This window comes from Muscardinus avellanarius (assembly GCF_963383645.1).
Source record: "Muscardinus avellanarius genome assembly, chromosome: 4".
NCBI lineage: Eukaryota > Metazoa > Chordata > Mammalia > Rodentia > Gliridae > Muscardinus > Muscardinus avellanarius.
In genome coordinates, this window is record NC_137789.1 from 405,790 (window position 1) to 428,727 (window position 22,938).

Genomic DNA, 22,938 nt, shown 5'->3' on the forward strand with positions numbered 1-22,938 from the left:
GCATTATTGTAATCCCAGTACTTGGGAGGCTGAGACAGGAGGAGACAGCAGGTTTTCAGCCAGCCTCAGCTACTTAGTGAGGCCCTCTGCAATTTAGTGAGACCCTGTTTCAAAATAAGGTATAAAAAATAGGGCTGGAGGTGTAGAATTAGGAGGTAGAATATCCCTGGGTTTCATCCCCAGTATTGCAAAAAATAAAAGAATTTTTAAAAAAATCAAAGCAGGCGTGTTGGTGCACGCTTGTAATTCCAGCATTTGGGAGCCTGAGACAGGAAGACTGCAGTTTGAGGGCAGCCTCAGCTACTTGGTAAGGCCCTTTGCAACTTAGACCCTGTTTCAAAATAAAGAATAAAAACAGCCGGGTGTGGTGGTGCACACTTATAATACCAGCATTCGGGAGTCTAACACCAGAGGATCATGGTTCGGGGACAGCCTCAGCTACTTAGTGAGGCCCTCCACAATTTAGTGAGACCCTGTTTCAAAATAAAAAATAAGCCGGGCATGGTGGTGCACGCTTGTAATCCCAGAATTCGCGAGGCTGAGACCGGAGGGTCATGGTTCGCGGACAGCCTCAGCTACTTAGTGAGGCCCTCTGCAACTCAGTGAGACCCGGTTTCAAAATAAAGAATTAGCCGGAGGCCGGGCGTGGTGGCGCACGCTTGTAATCCCCGCGCTTGGGAGGCAGAGACAGGAGGATCGCGCAGGTTCGAAGCCAGCCGCGCTGGCATAAGAGACCCTGTTTCAAAAATATAAAATAGATCTGGGAGTGTAGCCCGGAGGTAGAACCCCAGTGCCACCAAAAAAAAAAAAAAAAATTAGCCGGGTGTGGTGACGCACGCTTGTAATCCCAGCATTCGGGAGGCTGAGACCTGGAGGATCGCGGTTCGCGGACAGCCTCAGCTACTTAGGCCCTCTGCAACTCAATGAGACCCGGTTTCAAAATAAAGAATAAAAAATAGGGCAGGGGGTGTAGCTCGGGGGTCGAATGCCCCTGGGTTCCATCCCCAGACCCGCAAAAAAAAAAAAATAATAAATAAAAAATTAAAAATAAATAAAAATAAATAGGGCAAGGAGTGTAGGTTGGAGGTCAAATGCCCCTGGGTTCCATCCCCAGACCAGCAAATAAATAAATAAAATTAAAAAGACTAAAAAATAGGCCTGGGGGTGTAGCTTGGAGGTAGAATAGGTTCCATCCCCAGTACACACACACACACACACACACACACACAATCGGAGATAGGAGTGTAGCTCAGAGGTAGAATACCCCTGGGTTCAACCCTCAGCACCACACACACACACACAACATGGTTGGTGGCATATCTTGGAGGTTGAATGCCTGTGGGTTCAATCCCCAGTACTACACACACACACTACACGCAAAAGTTGCAAGTGTGTGGGTGGTGTATTTTTAATTTTAGGAGGATGTGAGGCGGTGTTACAGAACAGTGGACTCACGGACAGCCGGGTCGGGCTGCGGCCCAGGAGAACACCGCAGAGGCTGTGCTGAGGCCCGCCGCGCTATCGGCGCCTGGCAGCCTGCGAACCGGGAGCCGAGAGACAGCCTGCGCCGGGGGCTCGGCGCCCACCGCCGAACTGCGCCTGCGCCGCCGGGCTCACTCCCAGGATGCCTCGGGCGGGCGACTACAGCTCCCACGCTGCCCTGCGCGCTCCGCACCGCCTCCGGGGCGGGCGGGGCGGGGCGGGGCGGGGCGGGCCCGGGCGCGGGAAGTCCGGATCCCGGCGGCGGCGGCGGCGGCGGCGGCATGAGCTTGGAGCGGGAACTCCGCCGTGAGTCCCTCGGGGAGCCTGTGCGGGCAGCGCGGGGTGGAGAACCGGCCTCGCCACAGTTCCCTTCCCTCCCGGCAGAACTGAGCAAGGCCAAGGCCAGGGCCGAGAGGAGCGGGCAGCTGCGCGAGGAGGCGGCCTTCTGCAATCAACTGGGGGAGCTGCTGGCCAGCCATGGTATGTAGACAGGACTGGCGGTGGAGGACAGACTTTTCCCTGCAGCCGTGACGCGCGCCATGTCCTCCCGCAGGCCGCTACGCGGAAGCACTGGAAGAGCACCAGAGAGAGCTGCAGCTGCTGGAGAGTGCCGTGGACCCCCTGGGCTGCGCCGTGGCTCACCGCAAGATTGGAGAGCGGCTTGCCGAGATGGAGGACTACTCGGCCGCCCTGCGGGTGGGCACCCAGCGCTGCGCCCTGCGCTTAGGGGGCCGCTTCATGAGGAGGGAGGCCAAGTCTCCACTCAGGGGCCTCAGGCTGGTGGGGATACCGATAGGTTGCCTCACTCTCGGGGCCTTCCAGGGTTAGGGCAGGAGTAGGTGCCTGGCTATAGAAACTACTAAGGAACTATTATTCCAGCTTTGGCTTTGGGGGTAGCATCAGGAGCCATTGCTGCTGGGACCCTAGCCAACACTCATTCATCTCCTGTTGGTTGGTGGCATCATAGAGCCGGTGTCATCACAAAGAACCCTTGGCACAGAGCAGATGGGACATATGTAGCAGGCTCTACTGGGCCTCTGGGAAGTCCACACTTTCCCGGGCAAGAATAGCTTAGCTTAGCCGGACATAATGGAACAGGCTTGTAATCCCAGAATCAGGAGGCTGAGACTGGAGGATTGCAGTTCGCAGATAGCCTCAGCTACTTAGTGAGGCCCTTTGCAACTCAGCAAGACCCTGTTTCAAATTAAAGAATAAAAAAAAAAATAGGGCAGGGGGTGTAGCACAGATGTCCAATGGCCCTGGGTTTCATTCTCAGACCCCCCACAAGAAAAAAAAGTAGCTTAGCTTATCCTGGATCTGGGTTGCTGGAGGTGGGGTTAGCTCAGCTGCTTTTCCTTTCCACACCAGCACCAGCACTGCTACCTGGAGCTGGCCAGGTCCCTGTCCAACCATACTGAGCTGCAGAGGGCCTGGGCCACCATTGGTCGCACCCACCTGGACATCTATGACCACTACCAGTCCAGGGATGACTTGCTGCAGGCGCAGGCCGCCTTTGAGAAGAGCTTGGCTATTGTGGATGAGAAGCTGGAGGGTGGGTCCCTTCACTTGACCTGTCCCCACCTCCTGCCTCCCAGAACCCTCCTTTTCAAAGGTTCCTGTGTGACAGGCTGTGCTGCCCACCACCTTGAGTCTGGCAGGCATTTTCCCTTTGTACATTTTATACTCTGTCTGCAGCTGGACCCCTGGTTCCCACAGTGGGAGGTGGGAGAGTGTGGGAAGAGGCTGGGAAGCCCTTGTGGAGAGAGAGCAGCTGAGTGGAGGGGGCATCTTCCAGGGACACTGGCCCAGCGAGAGCTGAGTGAGATGAGGACTCGACTCTACCTCAACTTGGGCCTCACCTTTGAGAGCCTGCAGCAGACAGCCCTGTGTAATGACTACTTCAGGAAGAGCATCTTTCTCGCTGAGTGAGGCAACAGTCCCAACCCCAGGAGGGAGTGGGTGGCTCCCAGAATCCTCCCAAGAGGACAGCTGGCTGGGCTATTGATTTTCCATGAGCAGAGAGGCCCTCATTATCTATACTACAAGCAGGGAAGGAGCAGGTGTGGGCCCTGAGGTGTGGGTGGCTTCAGAAGCTATAACTGGCTAGATGGCCCTTGTACCTCAGTTACATTGTAAGCACTTTGCTGCCCTCTGTTCCAAAGCCAGAGAGTCCTGGACACTCTAAGCACCTGATACCCCTGCCCCCATAGGCAGAACCATTTTTATGAAGACCTGTTCCGTGCCCGCTACAACCTGGGTGCGATCCACTGGAGGGGAGGGCAGCATACTCAGTCCATCCGCTGCCTGGAAGGGGCCCGAGAGTGTGCGCATGCCCTGAAGAGGCCGTTCATGGAGAGCGAGTGTTGTGTGCTTATCTCCCAGGTGCCACTCTCTTGCTCTGGGCTCAGTCCTTGGGTGGGCTAGAGCCTGGGGGCATCTGCACCTCACCTTCCTTTGCTCTCTAGGTCCTCCAAGACTTGGGGGACTTTTTGGCTGCCAAACGAGCCTTGAAGAAGGCCTACAGGTTAGGTTCCCAGAAACCTATGCAGAGAGCAGCCATCTGTCAGAGCCTCAAGTACGGTAAGGTTTACCTGGGGTCTGAAGGCTAAACTCCCTTGGTAGGTCAGAAGTGTTTTCTCTGCCCCCGCTCAGCAGAGGAAATCTAAGCATGTGTTCTTGGGGTGGAAGCAGCCCCCTCAGGGGCCTCTCTCCACAGGAGAGTAGGTTCCTGTTGGAAGGAAGCCCTTGCTTTTGTCTGAGCCTGTATGTAGCAGAACATGTTGGGGGGTACTGAAGAATAGTTAGACTGCCCTGGAGACAACAGTCATCCCCCAACCTAGCAGGATGGGAAAGCAGGTGGCATGCATGGCCCACCCACTGACCATAGTAACTGGACGTGGTGTTGGTGTGAGCCCTTGCTGCAAACAGGACCAGCCCAGGCTGGTAGCATCCTCTTTCTGGCTTTCGAGTGCCCCTGTGGAGGCATGGAAAGGCAGGCGGCTTGTCTAAGGGCATACAGCTGGCACCCCTTGCATGATACTCCTTCCGGCAGTGCTGGCAGTGGTCCGGCTGCAGCAGCAGCTGGAGGAGGCTGAGAGCAGTGACCCTCAGTATGCCATGGCCATCTGTGAGCAGCTGGGAGACCTGTTCTCGAAGGCAGGAGACTTCCCCAAGGCAGCGGAGGCTTACCAGAAGCAGGTATGGCCTTGGTGGGGTGGGAGGGAAGGGCCAGCAAGGTGCAGTGTGGGCCTGGGCCTCACTGTGCCCACCCTACAGCTGCACTTTGCTGAGCTGCTACACAGACCAGACCTCGAGCTGGCCATCATCCACGTGTCCCTGGCCACCACACTGGGAGACATGAAGGACCACCGTCAGGCCGTGCACCACTATGAGGAGGAACTCAGGCTGCGCCATGGCAATGCTCTGGAGGTGATGTATCCCTGCCTTTCCTACATGGCAGGCTTCTCATCAGAGTTCTGCCTTGGGACCACTGTTCTCCAGTAGGCATGGATGGATACTCCCACTGGACAGAACTTCCTGTCAAATTCCATTGTTTGCAGACAGGGCAGAGCCATAGCAGGTGTTCCACTTTGGGCAGCTGGGTGGGGTGGGCAGCAACCCCCAACCTCGTGCTTCCATCTTTGCTCCAGGAGGCCAAGACCTGGTTCAACATCGCACAGTCCCGTGAGGAGGCGGGTGATGAGTATGAGCTGCTGGCACCGTGCTTCCAGAAGGCTCTTAGCTGTGCCCAGCAGGCCCAGCAGCCCCAGCTGCAGGTGCAAGAGCCTACCTTACCCACACTGGATCCCCAGCAAGTCCAGCATTCATGTTGTCTGCCTGTTCCCCTTTCTGCACATACTCTTGTCCCTGCATCCTCTGTCCTGACCCTGCATGTCCCTAACCCTGAGCCAGTGTCCCTCTGCTCTTCAGAGGCAGGTGTTGCAGCACCTTCATGCCGTACAGCTGAAGCTGCAGCCCCAAGAGGCCCTTGGCACTGAAACCAGATTGCAGGAGCTGAGTATGGCTGAAGAGGAGGCTGAAGAAGAGGAGGAAGAGGTGGAGGCTAGTGAGACCCTAGAGGCCAGTGAGCTGGAGCTCTCAGAGAGCGGTGAGGGCCGCATGCTGCTGTTCTGGCTGCACCTGGTTGTGTCCCCTGGCTCCTGGTCTGGTCTGGGTACTGGGCTAGTTGTGAAGACTCACGTAGCCTGCTCAGAACCTGGGGAGGGCTTAGGGACATAGCTGTAGGCAGGGCAACTTGTACTGTGGATGTGGACAGAGGAGGCTGGCAGCCTCCGGGGAGTCTGGAGCAGGCCCAGTGATGTGACAGCCTCCAGGGAGTCTGGAGCAGGCCCAGTGATGTGGGTGAGTGCCAGCCAGGAGAAGTTGTACAGAGCCAGAGCCTAGGGAGACATAGTGTCTCACATCCAGAGGCGGCACATAGCCTGCATCCTGGAGGGCCTTGCTGCTGCATGCCAGAGCTGAGCACATTCCTAGAATCCTCCAGAGGCCAGTGCAGCCAGTTGTGCAAAGAGTGAATGGGAGGACCTGGCTAGAGCAGAGTGCACTGAAGTCATCTTGGCTGTAGGGACAAGGCAGAAGGATTGAGGTGAGAGCAGTCAGTGGGAGGTGGGCAGTGGCAGGCTGGTTTCTGGTTGAGTGGTTGTGGAGACCTTGTCTCTGAGGTTTGGGGATGGGTTCCTGAAACAGCTGTGACTTTAGGTATGAACTTGAAGGACTTCTAGAACCTCAAGGTGAGTGGCTGAGCAGTATTGGGAAGTTGGTCCGTGCCTTAGAGAAGGGGTCAGGTTGTATATTGCTGGTGTGTGTGTGGTGGGGGAGAGGATCAAGGACTGGAACTCTAAGGAGTGCTACTTGGCAGGCGGGCATTGCAAGGATCTGTGGTTTAGAAAGGTCTAGAATAGCCAGGTGTGGCGTACGCTTGTAATCCCAGCATTTGGGAGGCTGAGACGGGAGGATCGCGGTTCGTGGACAGCCTCAGCTACTTAGTGAGGCCCTCTGCAACTCAGTGAGACCCTGTTTAAAAATAAAGAATAAAAAATAGGGCAGGGGGTGTAGCTCGGAGGTCAAATGCCTCTGGGTTCCACCCTTAGACCCGCAAAAAAATTAGAAAGGGCTAGAAGGAGCCATGTGAGGTGGGGCACGCCTTTAATCTCAGCAACTTTGGAAGCTAAGGCAGCAGTGTTACAAGTTTGAGGCCAACCTCAGAAACTTAGCAAGACCCTGTTCCAAAATGAAAAATGGAATGTAGAACAGCCCTGGGTTCAATCCTCAGTACCACTAAACATGTATATGTATGTATGTATACATACATACATACATACATACAGCTTGGGATGTAGCTCAGTGGTAGATTGCCCCAGGGTTCAATCCCTGGTACTACAGAAAGAAGGGCAGAAGGCTGGGCGAAGGGGGCTCTGTAAGAATCACCAGAGGCAAGCAGGGCGTGGTGGCATACGCTTGTGATCCCAGTATTTGGGAGGCTGAGATAGGAGGGTCACAAATTCAAGGCCATCCTCAGCAACTTAGCAAGGCCCTCTATAACTTAGACTCTTTTTTTTTTTTTCTTTTTCTTTTTTTTTTTCCTGCGGGTCTGTGGATGAAACCCAGGGGCATTCGACCTCCGAGCTATACCTCCTGCTCTATTTTTTTTTTTTTTTTTTGGTGGTACTGGGGGTGGAACCCAGAGGCTTTTCTACCTCCGGGCTATACTCCCAGACCTTTTTTATATTTTATTTGGAAACAGGGTCTCACTAAGTTGCTGAAAGCCTCACTAAGTAGCTGAGGCTGGCTTGGAACCCGTGCAATCCTCCTGTTTCAGCCTCCCAAGCGCGGGGATTACAAGCGTGCGCCACCACGCCCGGCTCTGCTCTATATTTTTATTCTTTATTTTGAAACCGGGTCTCACTGAGTTGCGGAGGGCCTCACTAAGTAGCTGAGGCTGTCCCCAAACCACAATCCTCCAGTCTCAGCCTCCTGAATGCTGGGTACTGGGGAGGGGAACCCAGGGGCATTCTACCTCTGAGCTATATCCCCAGCCCTTTTTTTTATTCTTTATTTTATTTTATTTATTTATTTTTTTGGTGGTGGTACTGGGGTTCCTGGAAGCCCTTCTACCTCCAGGCTACACTCCCAGACCTATTTTTACATTTTTATTTGGAAACAGGGTCTCCTAAGCCAGCGCGCGTGGCTGACTTTGAACCTGCGCGATCCTCCTGTCTCTGCCTCCCAAGCGCGGGGATTACAAGCGTGCGCCACCACGCCCGGCTTTATTCTTTATTTTGAAATAGGGTCTGACTGAGTTGCAAAGGACCTTACTAGGTAGCTGAGGCTGGTTGTGAACTTATGATCTTCCTGTCTCAGCCTCCCAAATGCTGGAATTATAAGCATGCACCATCATGCTCACCTGTGAGACTCTGTTTTAAGATAAAAGTAATATAGGGCTAGAGCTGGGCATAGTGGAACACACCTGGATCCTAGTATTTGGGAGGCTGAGACAGCAGGGTCACAGGTTTGAGAACAACCTCAGCAAGAAGGGAGTCTTCAATCAACCTAATAAAACCTTGTTTCAGAATAAAATAGGGCTGCCAGACGTGGTGGCGCACGCTTGTAATCCCAGCATTTGGGAGGCTGAGATTGGAGGATCGTGGTTTGGGGACAGCCTCAGCTACTTAGTGAGGCCCTCTGCAACTCAGTGAGACCTGGTTCCAAAATAAAGAATAAAAAATAGGGCATGGACTGTAGCTCGGAGGTCGAATGCCCATGGGTTCCATCCCCAGACCTCCAAAATAAATAAAATAGGGCTGAAGGAGTAGCTTGGAGGTCGAATGCCCCTGGGCTCCATCCCCAGTACCACACACAAAAAATATAGGACTGGGAGCGTGACCCAGAGGTAGAACACCTCTGAGCTCAATCTCCAATACCACAAAAGAAAAAGATGAATCACCAGAAGTGGTTGGGGGAGCTAGGCAGCCAAGAGTGTGCAGGGCACCTGGGCCTAAGGGGGAGGCTTGGTCTGGCAAGAGTGTTTCCCAGGAGGGAGAGTGGCAGGAGGTCTGGCTGGAAGCTGTGCTACAAGATAGGCCCTAGATACAGGGGCAAGAGGTCAGGTGGCCAATTCCACCGAGAGGGCCTGCCCTCAGGGCCTAGGTGGAGCAGGAACATCAGTGGATTGTCACTTTGGACGGAGGGACAGTGGGTGGAAGTGGGCTGCCAGCAATGTTGGAGTGGGCCAGGGTCAGCTTCGGCCCCACCTGGCTGTGGAGCTCAGGGCCCTCCCCTTCAGAGTCCCATCATATCTCTCGCGGCTGCTGCTTCTGCAGGTCAGGAGCCTGGGCAGGGCAGGCTCAGGCCCCGTGGGCTCTGCTCTTTTGCAGAGGATGACGCTGATGGCCTATCCTGTCAGTTGGAGGAGGATGAGGAGCTTCAGGGATGCCTGGGCCGGCGGAAGGTGAACAAGGTAAGGATGGCCCGCCCGAGCCCTGCTTGTGCCCAGCAGCACTGCCTGCCCCTCACACCTCTGCCCCGAGCTGGGGCAGCTGTGCCCACAGTGGAACCAGCGCAATGACATGGGGGAGACCCTGCTGCACCGGGCCTGCATCGAAGGCCGTCTGAGCCGCGTCCAGGACCTTGTGAGGCAGGTAGGCCCTGACTTCAGTGAAGGAGCAGTGAGCTTGTGCAGGATCGTCCTCACTGCTAAAATGGGGCCTGCAATGCTAGGCACACAGTGCAGCATCTATCCTGTGAGTAAGTGGGCTGGCCTGGCCAGGACAGGGACCAGACTGAGACCCTGCGCCCGCCCTCTTGACTTAGGTCCTTCAACCAGGTGTTGTCTCCACACCAGGGCACAGAGCGACAGAGGCTAGAGTCTGCACTGTGGATGTTTAGCCAGCCTGGGGTGGAGTGGGGGCACTCTCACTGGTGAGACCTAGGCCAGGGGAGGAGAGGCAAGGCGTAGACCATTGGGGCCTGCTCCGGGCCCAAGTTGGCACAGCATTGAATTCTTAGGGAGGACTCCACAACCAGGCTCATTCCTGTCTGCCATCACAGGGCCACCCCCTGAACCCTCGGGACTACTGTGGCTGGACACCCCTGCATGAAGCCTGCAACTATGGGCATCTAGGTGAGTGGACGGGCAGGGCCTGTTACATGGCACAGTGGGTGTATGGGATAAAAGGGGTCTGAGCAGGCACTGGCAGCTGGGCTTGTGTTCCCTGTTCAGAGATCGTGCGCTTCCTGCTGGACCATGGGGCCGCAGTAGATGACCCAGGTGGCCAAGGGTGTGAAGGCATCACTCCCCTCCACGATGCCCTCAACTGTGGCCACTTTGAGGTGGCTGAGCTGCTTATTGAAAGAGGGGCATCTGTCACCCTGCGAACCAGGAAGGTGAGCCTGGTGTGGGCAGGGCAGTGAGGGTGCCAGGGGGCTGCCCTGACCCCTGCTCAGCTGGGTGCCACACAGGGCCACAGTGCACTGGAGACGCTACAGCAGTGGGTGAAGCTATACTACAGGGACCTGGACCTGGAGACACGACAGAAGGCAGCGGCAATGGAGAAGAGGCTCCAGGTGGCCTCCATGGGGCCAGGCAAGCAAGGCCTCCTCTGTCCCTGGGGATGTTGCCTTTGGACCCTGACTCTGAGGGGATGCTTTGGCAGAGGTAATGGGAGAGGGGTTCTGGTCCCTATCTCACCATGATTCTCCCTTCTACAGCCTCCCACAGCACCCTGGCCCCCCGGACCATTCCAAGTAACCACCTGTTTGACCCTGAGACCTCTCCTCCCTCGACCCCCTACACAGAACTCTCTTCAAATATTCCTAGACCCCCAGAGGCTTCTCTGGCCTCTGCTAGGGTCTCCCCAGAGCAGGATACACCAGCTGTAGCAAGGCCCCGAAGGAGCCGGCACAAGCTGGTCAGCAGCAGCAGCTCAGAAGCTGAGGATAGCGTGGGGACCTGCAAGCCATCCCAGAAGAGGCCTCGGCACTCAGCTGCACCGCAGCAGGATGGAGCCGGGACACCTGGCCCTGCCAGCAGCAGGGAGGCAGCTGCAGCGAATGCCAGCCGGGCAGCCTACCAGGCAGCCATCCGGGGTGTGGGCAGTGCCCAGAGCCGAGGCCCAGGGCCTGGCCCCCTTCGGGGCCCAAGTGAAGCCCCCACACCCCAGGCAGCACTCATTCCTGAGGAGGAATACCTCACTGGGGACTGGTTGGAACTTGATGCACAAATTCTGACCCACAGCCGCCCATCCTGTTCCCAGACTAGCGGGGACAGTAGCAGTTCCAGTGCCCTGGGGTCAAAGGAGGAGCACCCTATCAGGTCGCGAACCAGGCAGAGCCGCCTGATGTCCCTCAAGAGTAGGAGTGCACTGGACAAAGCAATAGATATCAGCTTGGCCATAGATCCTTCAGGGAACCTCGGCGTGCCCAGGACCTCGGGACCCAGTGGGGAGCGTCCTGCTGCAGGCCAGCCCTCGGTGGGTACACAAGCTAGGGGCAGAATCAGCTCCATGCAGGGCCGGGGGAGGGTGGGCTTTGCTCTGTTTCCTGAGTGCCTGTCCTGCCCCTGCCTGCTAGGGTCTAGTCCAGCCCCCTCCCATCCGGGTTCGAGTGCGAGTTCAGGATAACCTTTTCCTCATCCCTGTCCCACACAGGTAAGGAGTCATCTGCCCCCTCCCAGCCCCAGGCCCTCTGCCAACCCTGGGCCCCAGTAACAGCAGAGGACACAGTACCCTCGTGGTACATCAGGGTGGAATGCATGGTGAGGGCTACCTCTGACTTGATGTCCACCCCCACAAAGTGCCCGGGTGTCAGAATGCATGTGCCCCGCACCAACCCAGGCAGGGTCCCTAAAGTAGCTTGGGCAGCCCTGCCACTCCTAGGCAGTGTGTGGGGCTACAGGGACCAGAGGCACTGTCCAGGAGAGGGCGCTGTGGGCCTAGGCAGGGATGGTGGGGCCTGGGGCACCTCCTGGGCACAATGCGCCTCCCTCCCCACAGCAGTGAGATCCACTCCGTGGCATGGCTAGCTGAGCAGGCCGCCCAGCGCTACTACCAGACCTGCGGGCTGCTGCCGAGGCTCACCCTGCGGAAGGAGGGGGCGCTGCTGGCCCCACAGGACCCCATCCCTGATGTGCTGCAGAGCAACGATGAGGTGGGCAGCCACACGGTGGGCATGGGCTGCCCTTTCTGGATGCCCAAGGTCGTTCAATAATGGTGCTCTTTAGGTGCTGGCTGAAGTAACTTCATGGGACCTTCCCCCCTTGACCGACCGCTACCACAGGGCCTGCCAGAGCCTGGGGCAAGGTGAGGCCCGAAAAAGCCTGGCCTTGGAGATGGCCTGTGCAGAGGGTCGGGCATGAGGTTCCACTTGTCATGCCATTCCCACATCGTGGCCCCAGCCTGGCACCTGCATGCACATGTGGGAACAGGTGGGGGTGGACAGCTCTGAACTCATGGGGTGTGGTGGAATGAGGGAAAGCAGCCCGAGCCACAGAGGTCAGACCCCGGGAGGGGGCTGCCGGGAATCTTGTCTTGAGGGTTGGAGGTGCACTTGGCCGGTCAGGGCCTCTAGACCCACCCTGTGTAGGGGCTCACATGGCACTGGATCTCAGGCTTGTGGGAGTGGACTCAACTTTGCCTCCTGGGGCTGCTGGTCTGCCCATGGGACTCAGGGCAGAAGATGTAGGTTCTGGCCTTGTGACGCCGCATCTCCCTTCCCAGGAGAGCACCAGCAGGTGCTGCAGGCTGTGGAGCGCCAGGGCTCAAGCGCCTCCTTTAGTGCCTGCTCCCTGGCCCTGCGCCAGGCCCAGCTCACGCCCCTGTTTCGAGCCCTCAAGCTACAGACCACTCTCCGGGAGCTGCGCCTATCAGGGAACCGGCTAGGGGATGGATGTGCTGCCGAGCTGATGGCCGCTCTGAGTACCATGCCCAGCCTGGTCCTTCTCGACCTCTCCTCCAACCACCTGGGCCAGGAAGGTCTGCGCCAGCTTGCTGGGGGCCCCCCAGGACGGGCCAGCTTGCAGGTAAAGGCCCAGTATGTAGCAGGCCAGTGACAGGGAGGCCTCTGTGTTCCCATTTCAGCTGGTCTCTGGGGAGCTGGCCAATGCCCAACTTGGAGCAGGACCTGTGCCGAGAGGCCAGGCCTTCCAAGGAGGCTGGGTTCACAGGTATCTGGGAGCTCAGTGCCTTCCCATGTTTCCACAGAACTTGGAGGAGCTGGACCTAAGCATGAACCCGCTGGGGGATGGCTGTGGTCAGGCTCTGGCCTCCCTCCTGCGGGCCTGTCCTCTACTCAGCACTCTGCGCCTACAGGCCTGTGGCTTTGGCCCCAGTTTCTTCCTGAGTCACCAGGTGGCCCTAGGCAGTGCCTTCCAAGGTGAGCTGGCCAGGCGGGTCTGTTTCCTAAGCCCAAATATTGAAGGAATTAAGGGGCCTTGGCAGAGAAGCTTTTGTGAGTACATGGGTGGACATGTGGGTTCTTGGCTGGCCTCCAAGACAGCATACCACAGGCAGGGACCCAGACAGGCTGCCCCCCACCCCGCTCATGGCTTGAGCATTCTGCTCACCTGAGGCGGTTCTGCTGTGAGCCCACACAGTTGCAGACACGGCAGCCCCAGTGCCAAGAGGCTGGGACTAGGGGAACCCAGCGTGAAGGGCTGGATTGGGCAGCAGCGGTGGGATTGCTTCTCCAGCAGCCTGGGACTAGGTTGAGGAAACTGGGCCCAGGAAAACAGGTGAAAGCCTTTGCCTCTGCCTCGGTTTCCTCACAAAATTCACAAGGATTCTGGGCCCCAAACTTGGCGTGTGTATGTGTGGAGGCTGGTTCTTGTACTTGTGTAGTCCCATAGGACTGATTCTGGTACTTGTGTAGGAGCTGAATGCTTGAAGACGCTGTCCCTGTCCTACAACGGCTTGGGTGCCTCTGCCCTCGCCAGGGCCCTGCAGAGCCTGCCTGTCCGTGCCCTCTTGCATCTGGAGCTTGGCTCCGTGGCAACCAGCAAGCATGACCTAGACCTTGTGGGCCCTGTTGTCAGATACCTGACCAAGGTATGAAGTGGGGAAGGGGTTGCCAAGCCAGAGCACGAGGCCTCAGAGACTGAAGGACCCTCCGGTGTGGCCTGTGGGTGATGAGAGGGGGTATGGAGAGACGATTGGTTGTGAAGAACACCTGTAGAACAACTATACAGAAACCGCATTGGACTGTGCATCCCCGGCTACCAGGAAGGACCCCTGGGACAGGGTGGCCTTCCCACTCCACGTAGGGCCCAAGGGGCACTGTGCTCCTTGGGGCTTTTCTGGACAGGGTTAGGTCTCCTTAACCTTCATGTCAGAAGTTGTCAAATGTGACTCATATTTGGGAGGAGGGTCCTTTCAATCTCTACCTGAAGGGTTTCAGGGTGGGGTTACTGTGGGGAAAAGGAGGGCAGGTGTCCACTGTGCTCAGCCCCCTTGGCCTGCACTTTTACCTAGGAAGGCTGTGCTCTAGTCCACCTGACCCTGTCTGCAAACTACCTGAGTGACAAAGCTGTGAGAGAACTGAGCAGGTAACACCCCTGCTTGCCCCTGCTGTCCTGGGGCTAAGCTTGACTGCTGGCCCAGGCTCCTAGCTTCTACACTGTCTCTAGGGCTGGCCCTGGCAAAGATGTTCCTTGTGTTTACCACCTTCGTGGTTCTCCCCCACCCCCTGGGATACTCTACCTCCAAGCCACACCTCTGCCCCACTTAATTTATTGCGGTCCTGGGAATGGAACCCAGGGGTTTGTACCTCCAAGCAACACCCCCAGCCCTATTTTTTTTAGTCTTTTTTAACTTTTTATTTATTTATTTATTTATTTATTTTTTGCGGTACTGAGGATGGAACCCAGGGGCATTCTACCTCTGAGCTATACCCACAGCCCTATTTTTTATTATTTATTTTGAAACAGTGTCTCACTGAGTTGCAGAGGGCCTAAGTAACTGAGGCTGTCTGTGAACATCTATCCTCCAGTCTCAGCCTCTCAGCCTCTGGAATGCTGGAATTGCAAGCAAGTGTGCATCACCACGCCCAGCTCTTTTTATTTTTGAAACAGGGTCTCATTGAATAGTGAAGTGCCTTGCTAAGTGGCTGAGGCTGTCCATAAACAGCAATCCGATCCTCTGGCCTCCGCCTCCCAAATGCTGGGATTACAAGCATGCGCCACCACTCGGTGGCCTCCAGCCCTTGTTAATTCATTTTGAGACAGTCTTGCTAAATTGCCCAGGCTGACCTCAAACTTGGAATCTTCCTGCCTCAACCTTCCAAACCATTGGGATTACAGATCTATACCTAGCGTCTTACAGCTCTTGAGAGTTTTTGCCTCTGGTATGTCACTTCTTGGTACCCTTATACATCAACCCACAAAGGGCCACTGCTCTCATGCCCCTTGGCCAGCTGTCAGGGGTCCCCAAGGCTGTCTAGGCATGCTCAGCTGCCCATTGCTGTCTGGCCCGAGGCTTCCAGAGCTTTGGGTCCATCTGTTGCTTCCTTCCCTAGTAATGGAGAGCTGATCTCTGCACTTCCTGTGCTGTCTCAGGTGTCTCCCTCTCTGCCCCTCACTCATCTCCCTGGACCTGTCTGCCAACCCTGAGATCAGCTGCATTGGCCTACAGGAGATACTGTCTAGCCTCCAGGAGCGACCCCAAGGCCTCCACTTCCTTGGCCTGTCAGGTGAGGGCTGGGTGTGGCAGCCACTCCTTCCATACCTTACCTGGGACCACCCAAACAAACCCCTACCTCCTGTGCTTCTCCGTAGTGAAAAGGTAGAAACTCTTCCTCTGTTATTTGGGGGAAGACAAGAATACCAGTCTTGACTTTTTTTTTTCTAGGACTGGGGATAGAACCCTGGAACCAAGGGGCATTCTTACCTCCAAGCTACACCCCACAGCCCTATTTTTTTAATTTTTTTGGTGGTACTGGGGGTGGAACCTAGGGGCTTTCTACCTTCGGGCTGTAGTCCCAGACCTATTTTATATTTTACTTGGAAACAGGGTCTCACTAAGTTGCTGAGGGCCTCACTAAGTAGCTGAGGCTGGCTTCGAACCTGTGCGATCCTCCTGTCTCAGCCTCCCAAGTGCAGGGATTATAAGCATGCGCCATCACACTTGGCTCCAGCCCTATTTTTTATTCTTTATTTTGAAACAGGGTCCCACTGAGTTGCAAGGGGCCTCACTAAGTAGCTGAGGCTGTCTGAGAACCAAGATCCTCCTGTCTCAGCCTCCCAAGTACTGGGATTACAAGTATGCGCCACCATGCCAGGCAGTCCCCCCCCCCCAACATAGCACTGAAGCCCAAGCCAGGACAGTTAAGCAAGAAAAGAAATACATTTGAAGATTTGAAGTAGTGCTTACACAGGTTTTCTTTTCTTTTCTTTTTCTTTCTTCTTTTTCTTTTCTTTTCTTTTTTTTTTTTTTTGGTGGTACTGGGGATGGAACCCTTCTACCTCCAGGCTACATTCCCAGACCTATTTTATATTTTATTTGGAAACAGGGGTCCTGTCTCCGCCTCCCAAGTGGAGGGATTACAAGCATGCGCCACCACGCCTGGCCCTATTTTTTTATTCTTTATTTTGAAACAGGGCCTCACTAAATTACAGAGTGCCTCAGTAAGCTGAGGCTGGCAAACTGGGATCCTCTGGTCTCAGCCTCTGGAATGCTGGGATTATAAGCCTGCGCCACCACGCCCAGCTTACACAGGTTTTCTTTTTTCTTTTTTACTACTATAAGGAAAACAAGGAAGGTTTCAAATCAAGAATCTGAGTCTTAAACTGGGCGTGGTGGCACATGCTTGTAATCCCAGCATTCGGGAGGCTAAAACAGGATCAGCTACTTAGTGAGGCACTCCACAACTTAGTGAGAACCTATTTCAAAATAAAGAATAAAAAATAGGGTAGAGGGTGTAGCTCAGAGGTCAGATCCCTCTGAGTTCTATCCCCAGACACACACACACACACACACACACACACACACACACACACACACACACACACACACACGAATCCGAGTTTTCACTTTGCAGGTGTGGTGGCTCCTCCTTGTAATCAGGAGGATTGTGGTTCGCAGACAGCCTCAGGTACTTAGGCCCTTTGAAACTCAGTGAGACCCTGTTTCAAAACAAAGAATTAAAAATAGGGCTGGGCACTGGGTGTGGTGGCACACGCTTGTAATCCCCTCTCTTGGGAGGCAGAGACAGGAGGATTGCGCAGGTTCGAAACCAGCCTTGCTGGCTTGAGAGACCCTGTTTCCAAATAAAAATATAAAAAAATAGGTCTGGAAGTGTAGCCCGGAGAAGGGTTCCATCCCCAGTACCACCAGAAAAAAAAAAAAAAAAAAAAATAGGACTGGACATTCGGGAGGCTGAGACCGAAGGATTGGGGTTCGCGATCCTCAGCTACTTAGGTCCTCCTCAACTTAGTGAGACCCTGTTTCAAAGTAAAGAATAAAAAATAGGGCAGGGGGTGTAGCTCAGAGGTCAAAAGCCCTTGGGTTCCATCCCCAGGCCCGCCAAAAAAAAAAAAAAAAAAATTAGGACTGGAGGTGTATCTCGGAGGGAAAATGCCCCTGGGTTCCATCCTCAGTACCACAAAACAAACAACAAAAAAGAAATTATGAAAATTAAACTCTAAGCAGATGGAAGAAAATAATATAGAGTAAAGGCTTATCTTAGGAAGCCCAGCCATCTCCTCCTAAGAGGCTGTCAGTGTTGCCAGCCAGCTGCTCAGGCTCCATGGGGCTGGTTCAATGGGAGGCAGTGTGCATGACAGGAAGGGCATAAGCCAGCGAGGAGGTCCGGGATCTCTGCCTCTGGGCCCGTCTAGCCTGGTCCTCAGAGTAGATAGTGGTGGGATGGCCTCTTCCCCAGGGATCCTCATTCTTGGTGGCTGGAGGACCACCAAGAATGGACCATCCTACCTCCTGGCAGGGGCTGTTCAGACTTACCTGGGGGCTGTGGCCTGATGTAGCTTGTCTTACCACACTAGGGCATCTCCCCTGAGCTGTCTGGAGGGCAACTAACTCTAGGAGAGGCACTGGGTGAACTGGCTGGCCAGTAGCCTGGCATACCCAGCTGGAATCTGGGCAGAACGGCAGGCTCTCCCCTTCAGAGGTGCACGGGACCCCGTAGCACCTGCTCCAGTCACCCAGCTTTCTGGGGTCCTGGCTGCTGTGTCCTCCTGATCCCAGATGTTGAAGCGGCCCCATGAGTCCATTTTATGAGAGGGGGCGAAGTGAGGTGGAGGCACACGGGGGCGGCGGGCAGGATGCCAGCACTGGGGGCACTGCCCATGCCCTGACCGCCAGCTGGGCTGCCTGTCTCCCGCCCTCTGCAGGCTGTGCTGTCCAGGGCCCCCTGGGTCCGGATCTCTGGGACAAGATCACTACGCAGCTTCGTGAGCTTCAGCTCTGTAGCAGACGCCTGTGCAGCGAGGACCGAGCCGCCCTGCGCCGGCTGCTGCCGGGCCCCGGCGCCTGCACGCTGGAGCGGAGCCCGGCACTCTGCTTCCGGCGCTTCTGACCCTCTTCCCCACCCCCTCAGTAAAGGACTCCGCCCCGGTCACGTGGGCGGGCGGCGCGGGCGCAGGCCGGGCAGCGGAGCGCCGAGCTGCGATCGCTCGATCCGCGGCTCGCGAGCCGGCCTGTCGGGAGGCCTCGCCCAGCACCGCACCGGAGCTGGAAGCGCGTCCAGGTACTCCGCGGGTGCGGGAGGGCCCCGGCGGGCCCGCGGCTCCGCGCTCGCGTCTGCCGGCTCGTCCAGGCGCCCGGCGGCCGCGGGCCCTTGCTGCCCCCACCCCGCGGCCCGCCCGAGCCTGTGCTTCACCCCGTTCCCCTGCTCCTGCCCCTCTCACCCAGCCCTATTTAAAATTATTCCTTGAGCGGGCGTGGTGGCGCAAGCTTGTCATCCCAGCATTCGGGAGGCCGAGACCGGAGGATCGCGGTTCGCGGACAGCCTCAGCTACTTAGGGCCTCCACAACAGACTTTCAAAATAAAGAATGAGAAATAGGGCCGAGGTTGAATGCTCCTGGGTTCCATCCCCAGACCTGCAAAAAATGATAATAAAATGATTCATTGGGAAGCCAGGCGTGGTGGTGCACATTTGTAATCCCGGTGCTTGGGAGGCTGACAGGAGGGTCCGGGTCACGCCAGCCTCAGCTCCTTAGTGAGGCCCTGTTTCAAAAGTAAAGAACAAAAACACGGGCTGGAGGTGTAGGTCGGAGGTAGAATGTCCCTAGATTTAATCCCCAGCACCACCAGGAAATAAAATAATTCAATGGGTCTGTGGTTCCATGTCCAGGAGTGGAGAGCTGGCCCCTCCCCCTGTCCCAACTTCCCTACCAGGCAGGACCCTACCCTGGTCTCTGCCTCCTGTTTCTAACTGACCTCCAAGGAGCCTTGACCAGCTTGCCACTTGGCCCCAATATCCCACTGCATTAGGACGAGACCCATCTCTGTGTCCTAGGCCATCCCGCACTCAGCCTCGTCTGCCAGCTTCTCCTTCCAAATTCATTCTTTGACAGGGTTTGTGGTAGTGTGCTCTTTATCCAAAATGCTCTGCCCCTCGGTACATCTCCCCAGCACCAGACCCCCTCTGGGCGAGCACAGTGCCAGTGCTGCTGGTTGTGGAGGGCGGGTAGAGACGCTCTTCGTGAGGCCTGTTCTTGGCTCTTGGGGCATCGGGGTCTTCTTCAGTCGGTACTGGCTGCATTTCCCAGGTCGCATTGCTGTGGTCACCTGAGCCTGCAGGATGTTTCATGGAATACCAGCCACCCCAGGCCTGGGAGGTGAGTGCCCAAGCCAGGGGTAACCTGAAAGGCCAGGCTCTCCATGTAGGGGGCTGCTGGGTGGTATGGGGTGGCCCAGAGACCTCTAGGCAGAGAGGGCCTTGCCCTGCTAGTGAAGATCAAGAGCTTTAATGCCAGAGCCTCTGTCCTGGCACCCCAGCATGGTTGAGCCCAGGTTGCGAAGTGTGTGACAAGTTTTGTTTGCACCACATCAGAGTATACCCAGCAATTTGGGGTCTCCCTGTCACACAGGGTGCAGCCTCTCCCCCTGCCAAAGGTGTCATGCTCACTGAGATAGAGTGAGGCTAGAACCCCCATCCTCCAGGGCCCTCTGAGCTCCCTGGGACCCGCTTGGGGGAGGCCTCAGGAGGGAGCTGAGATGGGGCTGGGTCACTGCCTGAGGCCACCTTGTGGATGGCCTGCTCACTCTCTGTTCTCTTGCAGCCCCCGGGAACAAGCCAGAGCTGTATGAGGTGAGTGGCAGCTGCCCACCTGTGAGCACTGGCTCACAACAAACGCCCCTGTGCTCCTGTAGCCACTAGCTCATGCTGGCTAACTTGCTACTAACTCTCCAACAGGAAGTGAAATTGTACAAGAATGCCCGGGAGCGGGAGAAGTAAGTCAGGCATCCAGGCTCCCCCAGCAAGCACCCACACCCATCCAGCCTCTCCCAGCCTACAGCCACACTGATGCTTGGGAGAACATGGGGTCAGGCTGGGAAAATTGAACATTTGCCAGGGATGGGGTGAGAGGTGGGCTGGCAGTTCTACCACAGCTATTCCCAGGACGGGCTGGCCACCCTGAGCTCCAGAGACCTGGGCTTCCCGCCTCAGGGCTGTGGTCTGATGGACAGCTTGTGTCAGGTATGACAACATGGCGGAGCTGTTTGCTGTAGTGAAGACGATGCAAGCTCTGGAGAAAGCATACATCAAGGACTGTGTCACCCCCAATGAGTGAGTGAGTCTGCAGCCTCAGATACCCAGTGGGCGCCCCACCCCAGAAGTCTGTCCACCCTCTGCAGGGCATGGAGGGCTAGTAGGAGCAGAAACAAAGGTCTAATGCCTGAGCTGGAGGTGCCCACTGCTGGGGATAGAACCCAGAACATTCCATCTCTGGGCTACATCCCCCGCCCTACTTTTATTTATTTATTTATTTATTTTTACTTAGAAACAGGGTCTTTGTTTTTTTGTTTGTTTTTTTCGGGTCTGGGGATGGAACCCAGAGGCATTTGACCTCTGAGCTACACCCGCTGCCCAATTTTTTATTCTTTATTTGGAAACAGGGTCTCACTGAGTTGAGGAGGGCCTCACTAAGTAGCTGAGGCTGTCCGCGAACCGCAATCCTCCCGTCTCAGCCTCCCAAATGCTGGGATTACAAGTGTGCGCCACCACGCCCGGCTCAGAAACAGGGTCTTTGTAAGGTGCTTACAGCCTCACTAAATTATTGGGGCTTTGAACCTGTGATCATCGTGTCTCAGCCCCCCAAGTACTGGGATTACAGGCATGTGCCACCGTACCCCACTGCAGGTGCCCACTTCCATGGAGCCCGCCGAGTACAAACAGCCTCAGCATTCTCAGCCAGGGTAGTCCTGCAGGAAGGAGAAGTGTTTACTGGTGAAGGACAGGCATGTGGACAGCTGTGGTCCCAGTCCTGCCCACCAGGCACAGATGGCTCATCAGTGAGCAGAAGCCTCTGGAACACCCAGAGGCAGTGTTGGTCAGGCCTGGAACCCAGTGGCCATGTCTAGTCAGTGATGAGCCCAGTAGGCCGGCCCCAGAGCGCCACCAGCAGCTGGTTTGTGATAGAGGGTTGGCCTCATCCCCTGGGGCCGTCATACTGTGTCCCTTGCTTCTTCCTGCTTTCGCCCAGAGCTGTTGTCCTAGATCCAGTGACAGGATTCAGCCCTGGTGGCTGGTCTGTCTCTAGCTCCTCACCCAGCCCTGCGTGAGCACTGCTGTGTCTGGACAGGCCAGTGACTGTCCCAGGCCTGAGCAGTAGCCAGCCCTCTCTCCAGGTATACTGCAGCATGCTCCCGGCTCCTGGTACAGTACAAAGCTGCCTTCCGGCAAGTTCAAGGCTCAGAAATCAGCTCCATCGATGAGTTCTGCCGCAAGTTCCGCGTGAGTGAGCCAGTCCCTCCACCCAATGGGAATGGTGCATCTGGGCACGGCTGTGGTTGCTGTTGGAACGAAGCCCTGGCCTGCACGGGCTTGTTGCCCTACAAGGCCACGCACCCATGTCAGCTCTCCACAGCTGGACTGCCCGCTCGCCATGGAGAGGATCAAGGAGGACCGGCCCATCACCATCAAAGACGACAAGGGCAACCTCAACCGCTGCATTGCTGACGTCGTCTCGGTGCGCCCCGCCCCCTGGGAGGGCCCGCAGGAGCTGGGAGGGCAGGACAGCCTGCTGTGGCTAACCCCTCAAGTACAGTTTCAGGGGCTCAGAGCTAAGTAGCACTTGGGTGTGTGTGGTGTCCCCTTAAGCTGTGAATGAGAGGGGCAGCCCCTCATAAAGCCCACCCGGCTGCCCACACTCCTGTGAGAGGATGTGCACAGACAGGGTCTTCTGGCTGTCCTGACCTGGGGAGATTGTAGGGGTGCACCCCTGTTCTCACACAGCCAGGACCTCAAATTCTCTAGCCTATGAGAGCTTCCTAGGCAGAGGCCTGCATGCAGTGGCCCCAGGCAGGGAGGAGCCCCAGGGCTTCGGGAACAGGGTGGCAAGGAGGCTTAGGTGGGAAGGGGAGACAGCTGGCCCTCGACCTGTGAAGAACCAGGCCTGTGAGCTGCAAGGGGCCCCCACCCTGAGCATCTGAGCTGCCTCACATACACACCCCTGTAGCTCTTCATTACAATCATGGACAAGCTGCGCCTGGAGATCCGTGCCATGGATGAGGTACAGAAGTTGAGCAGGGAGGAGGGGCCGGGCAGGCAAGCAGGGCTAGGGTCCCAGCTCCTCACCTGTGTCTGTAGATCCAGCCCGACTTGCGAGAGCTGATGGAGACCATGCACCGCATGAGCCACCTGCCCCCAGACTTTGAGGGCCGCCAGACAGTCAGCCAGTGGTGAGTGCCGCTGCCGGGTGTGTAGAGCACGGAGGCGCCATCGCAGCCCCTGCCCACACCCTATCCCTGCACTCCCAGGCTGCAGACCTTGAGCGGCATGTCGGCCTCTGACGAGCTGGACGACTCCCAGGTGCGCCAGATGCTCTTTGACCTGGAGTCTGCCTACAATGCCTTCAACCGCTTCCTGCACGCCTGAACCTGTGTGGCCTCTGGTTCTCGGACTGCCACAGGGACAGATCCTAGCTCCCTGCTGCCCACACCTGCCCTAGACAGCTACGTGAGCTGCGTCTGCTGTCAGATCTCACCCATAATAAAGATGCTGTTACCACCCGTCATTGGTGGCTCCCTCCAGCCTGGCCTGCCTGATCTGTCTACCTCCTAACCTTCTGGGGCCCTGCAACCCCTGCTCCAGGCCAGTGTGCTGGGCTGGTGCTGTCAGTGCCCTGCAACCCTCACAGTCTGGGTACTACAGGGCAGCAGGGTGGGCTTCCCCAGCACTGAGCTAAGAAACAGACCCACCCACCTTGGCCAGGTGCTGCTGCTGGAATCTGTTCATCAAGGTGGCTGCCATGACAACCTCCTGAC

At 56.4% G+C, this 22,938-nt stretch overlaps 2 protein-coding genes across 2 annotated transcripts; both read left to right on the plus strand.

Annotated features, from left to right (window-relative positions):
* Nucleotides 1-1,763: 1,763 nt before the first annotated feature.
* Nucleotides 1,764-18,021, plus strand: TONSL (tonsoku like, DNA repair protein; the record flags this gene model as incomplete). The annotated part of the gene is made up of 26 exons (XM_080694131.1): nt 1,764-1,788; nt 1,867-1,962; nt 2,036-2,178; nt 2,851-3,034; nt 3,278-3,407; nt 3,693-3,864; nt 3,948-4,062; nt 4,535-4,680; nt 4,759-4,911; nt 5,133-5,258; nt 5,413-5,590; nt 8,877-8,959; nt 9,051-9,140; nt 9,550-9,622; nt 9,722-9,885; nt 9,961-10,084; nt 10,210-10,970; nt 11,071-11,147; nt 11,493-11,646; nt 11,720-11,798; nt 12,216-12,517; nt 12,699-12,870; nt 13,366-13,541; nt 13,965-14,038; nt 15,047-15,180; nt 17,837-18,021. The coding sequence occupies 26 exons, from the start codon at nt 1,764-1,766 to the stop codon at nt 18,019-18,021; spliced, it is 4,116 nt and encodes a 1,371-aa protein (XP_080550257.1).
* Nucleotides 18,022-19,249: 1,228 nt separating this feature from the next.
* On the plus strand, nt 19,250-22,563 carry VPS28 (VPS28 subunit of ESCRT-I; the record flags this gene model as incomplete). The annotated part of the gene is made up of 9 exons (XM_080693736.1): nt 19,250-19,286; nt 19,731-19,759; nt 19,865-19,902; nt 20,150-20,239; nt 21,301-21,406; nt 21,540-21,641; nt 22,131-22,184; nt 22,262-22,353; nt 22,432-22,563. 9 exons carry the CDS (start codon nt 19,250-19,252, stop codon nt 22,547-22,549), a joined length of 666 nt encoding a protein of 221 aa, XP_080549862.1. The 3' UTR covers nt 22,550-22,563.
* Between the last annotated feature and the right edge of the window lie 375 nt (nt 22,564-22,938).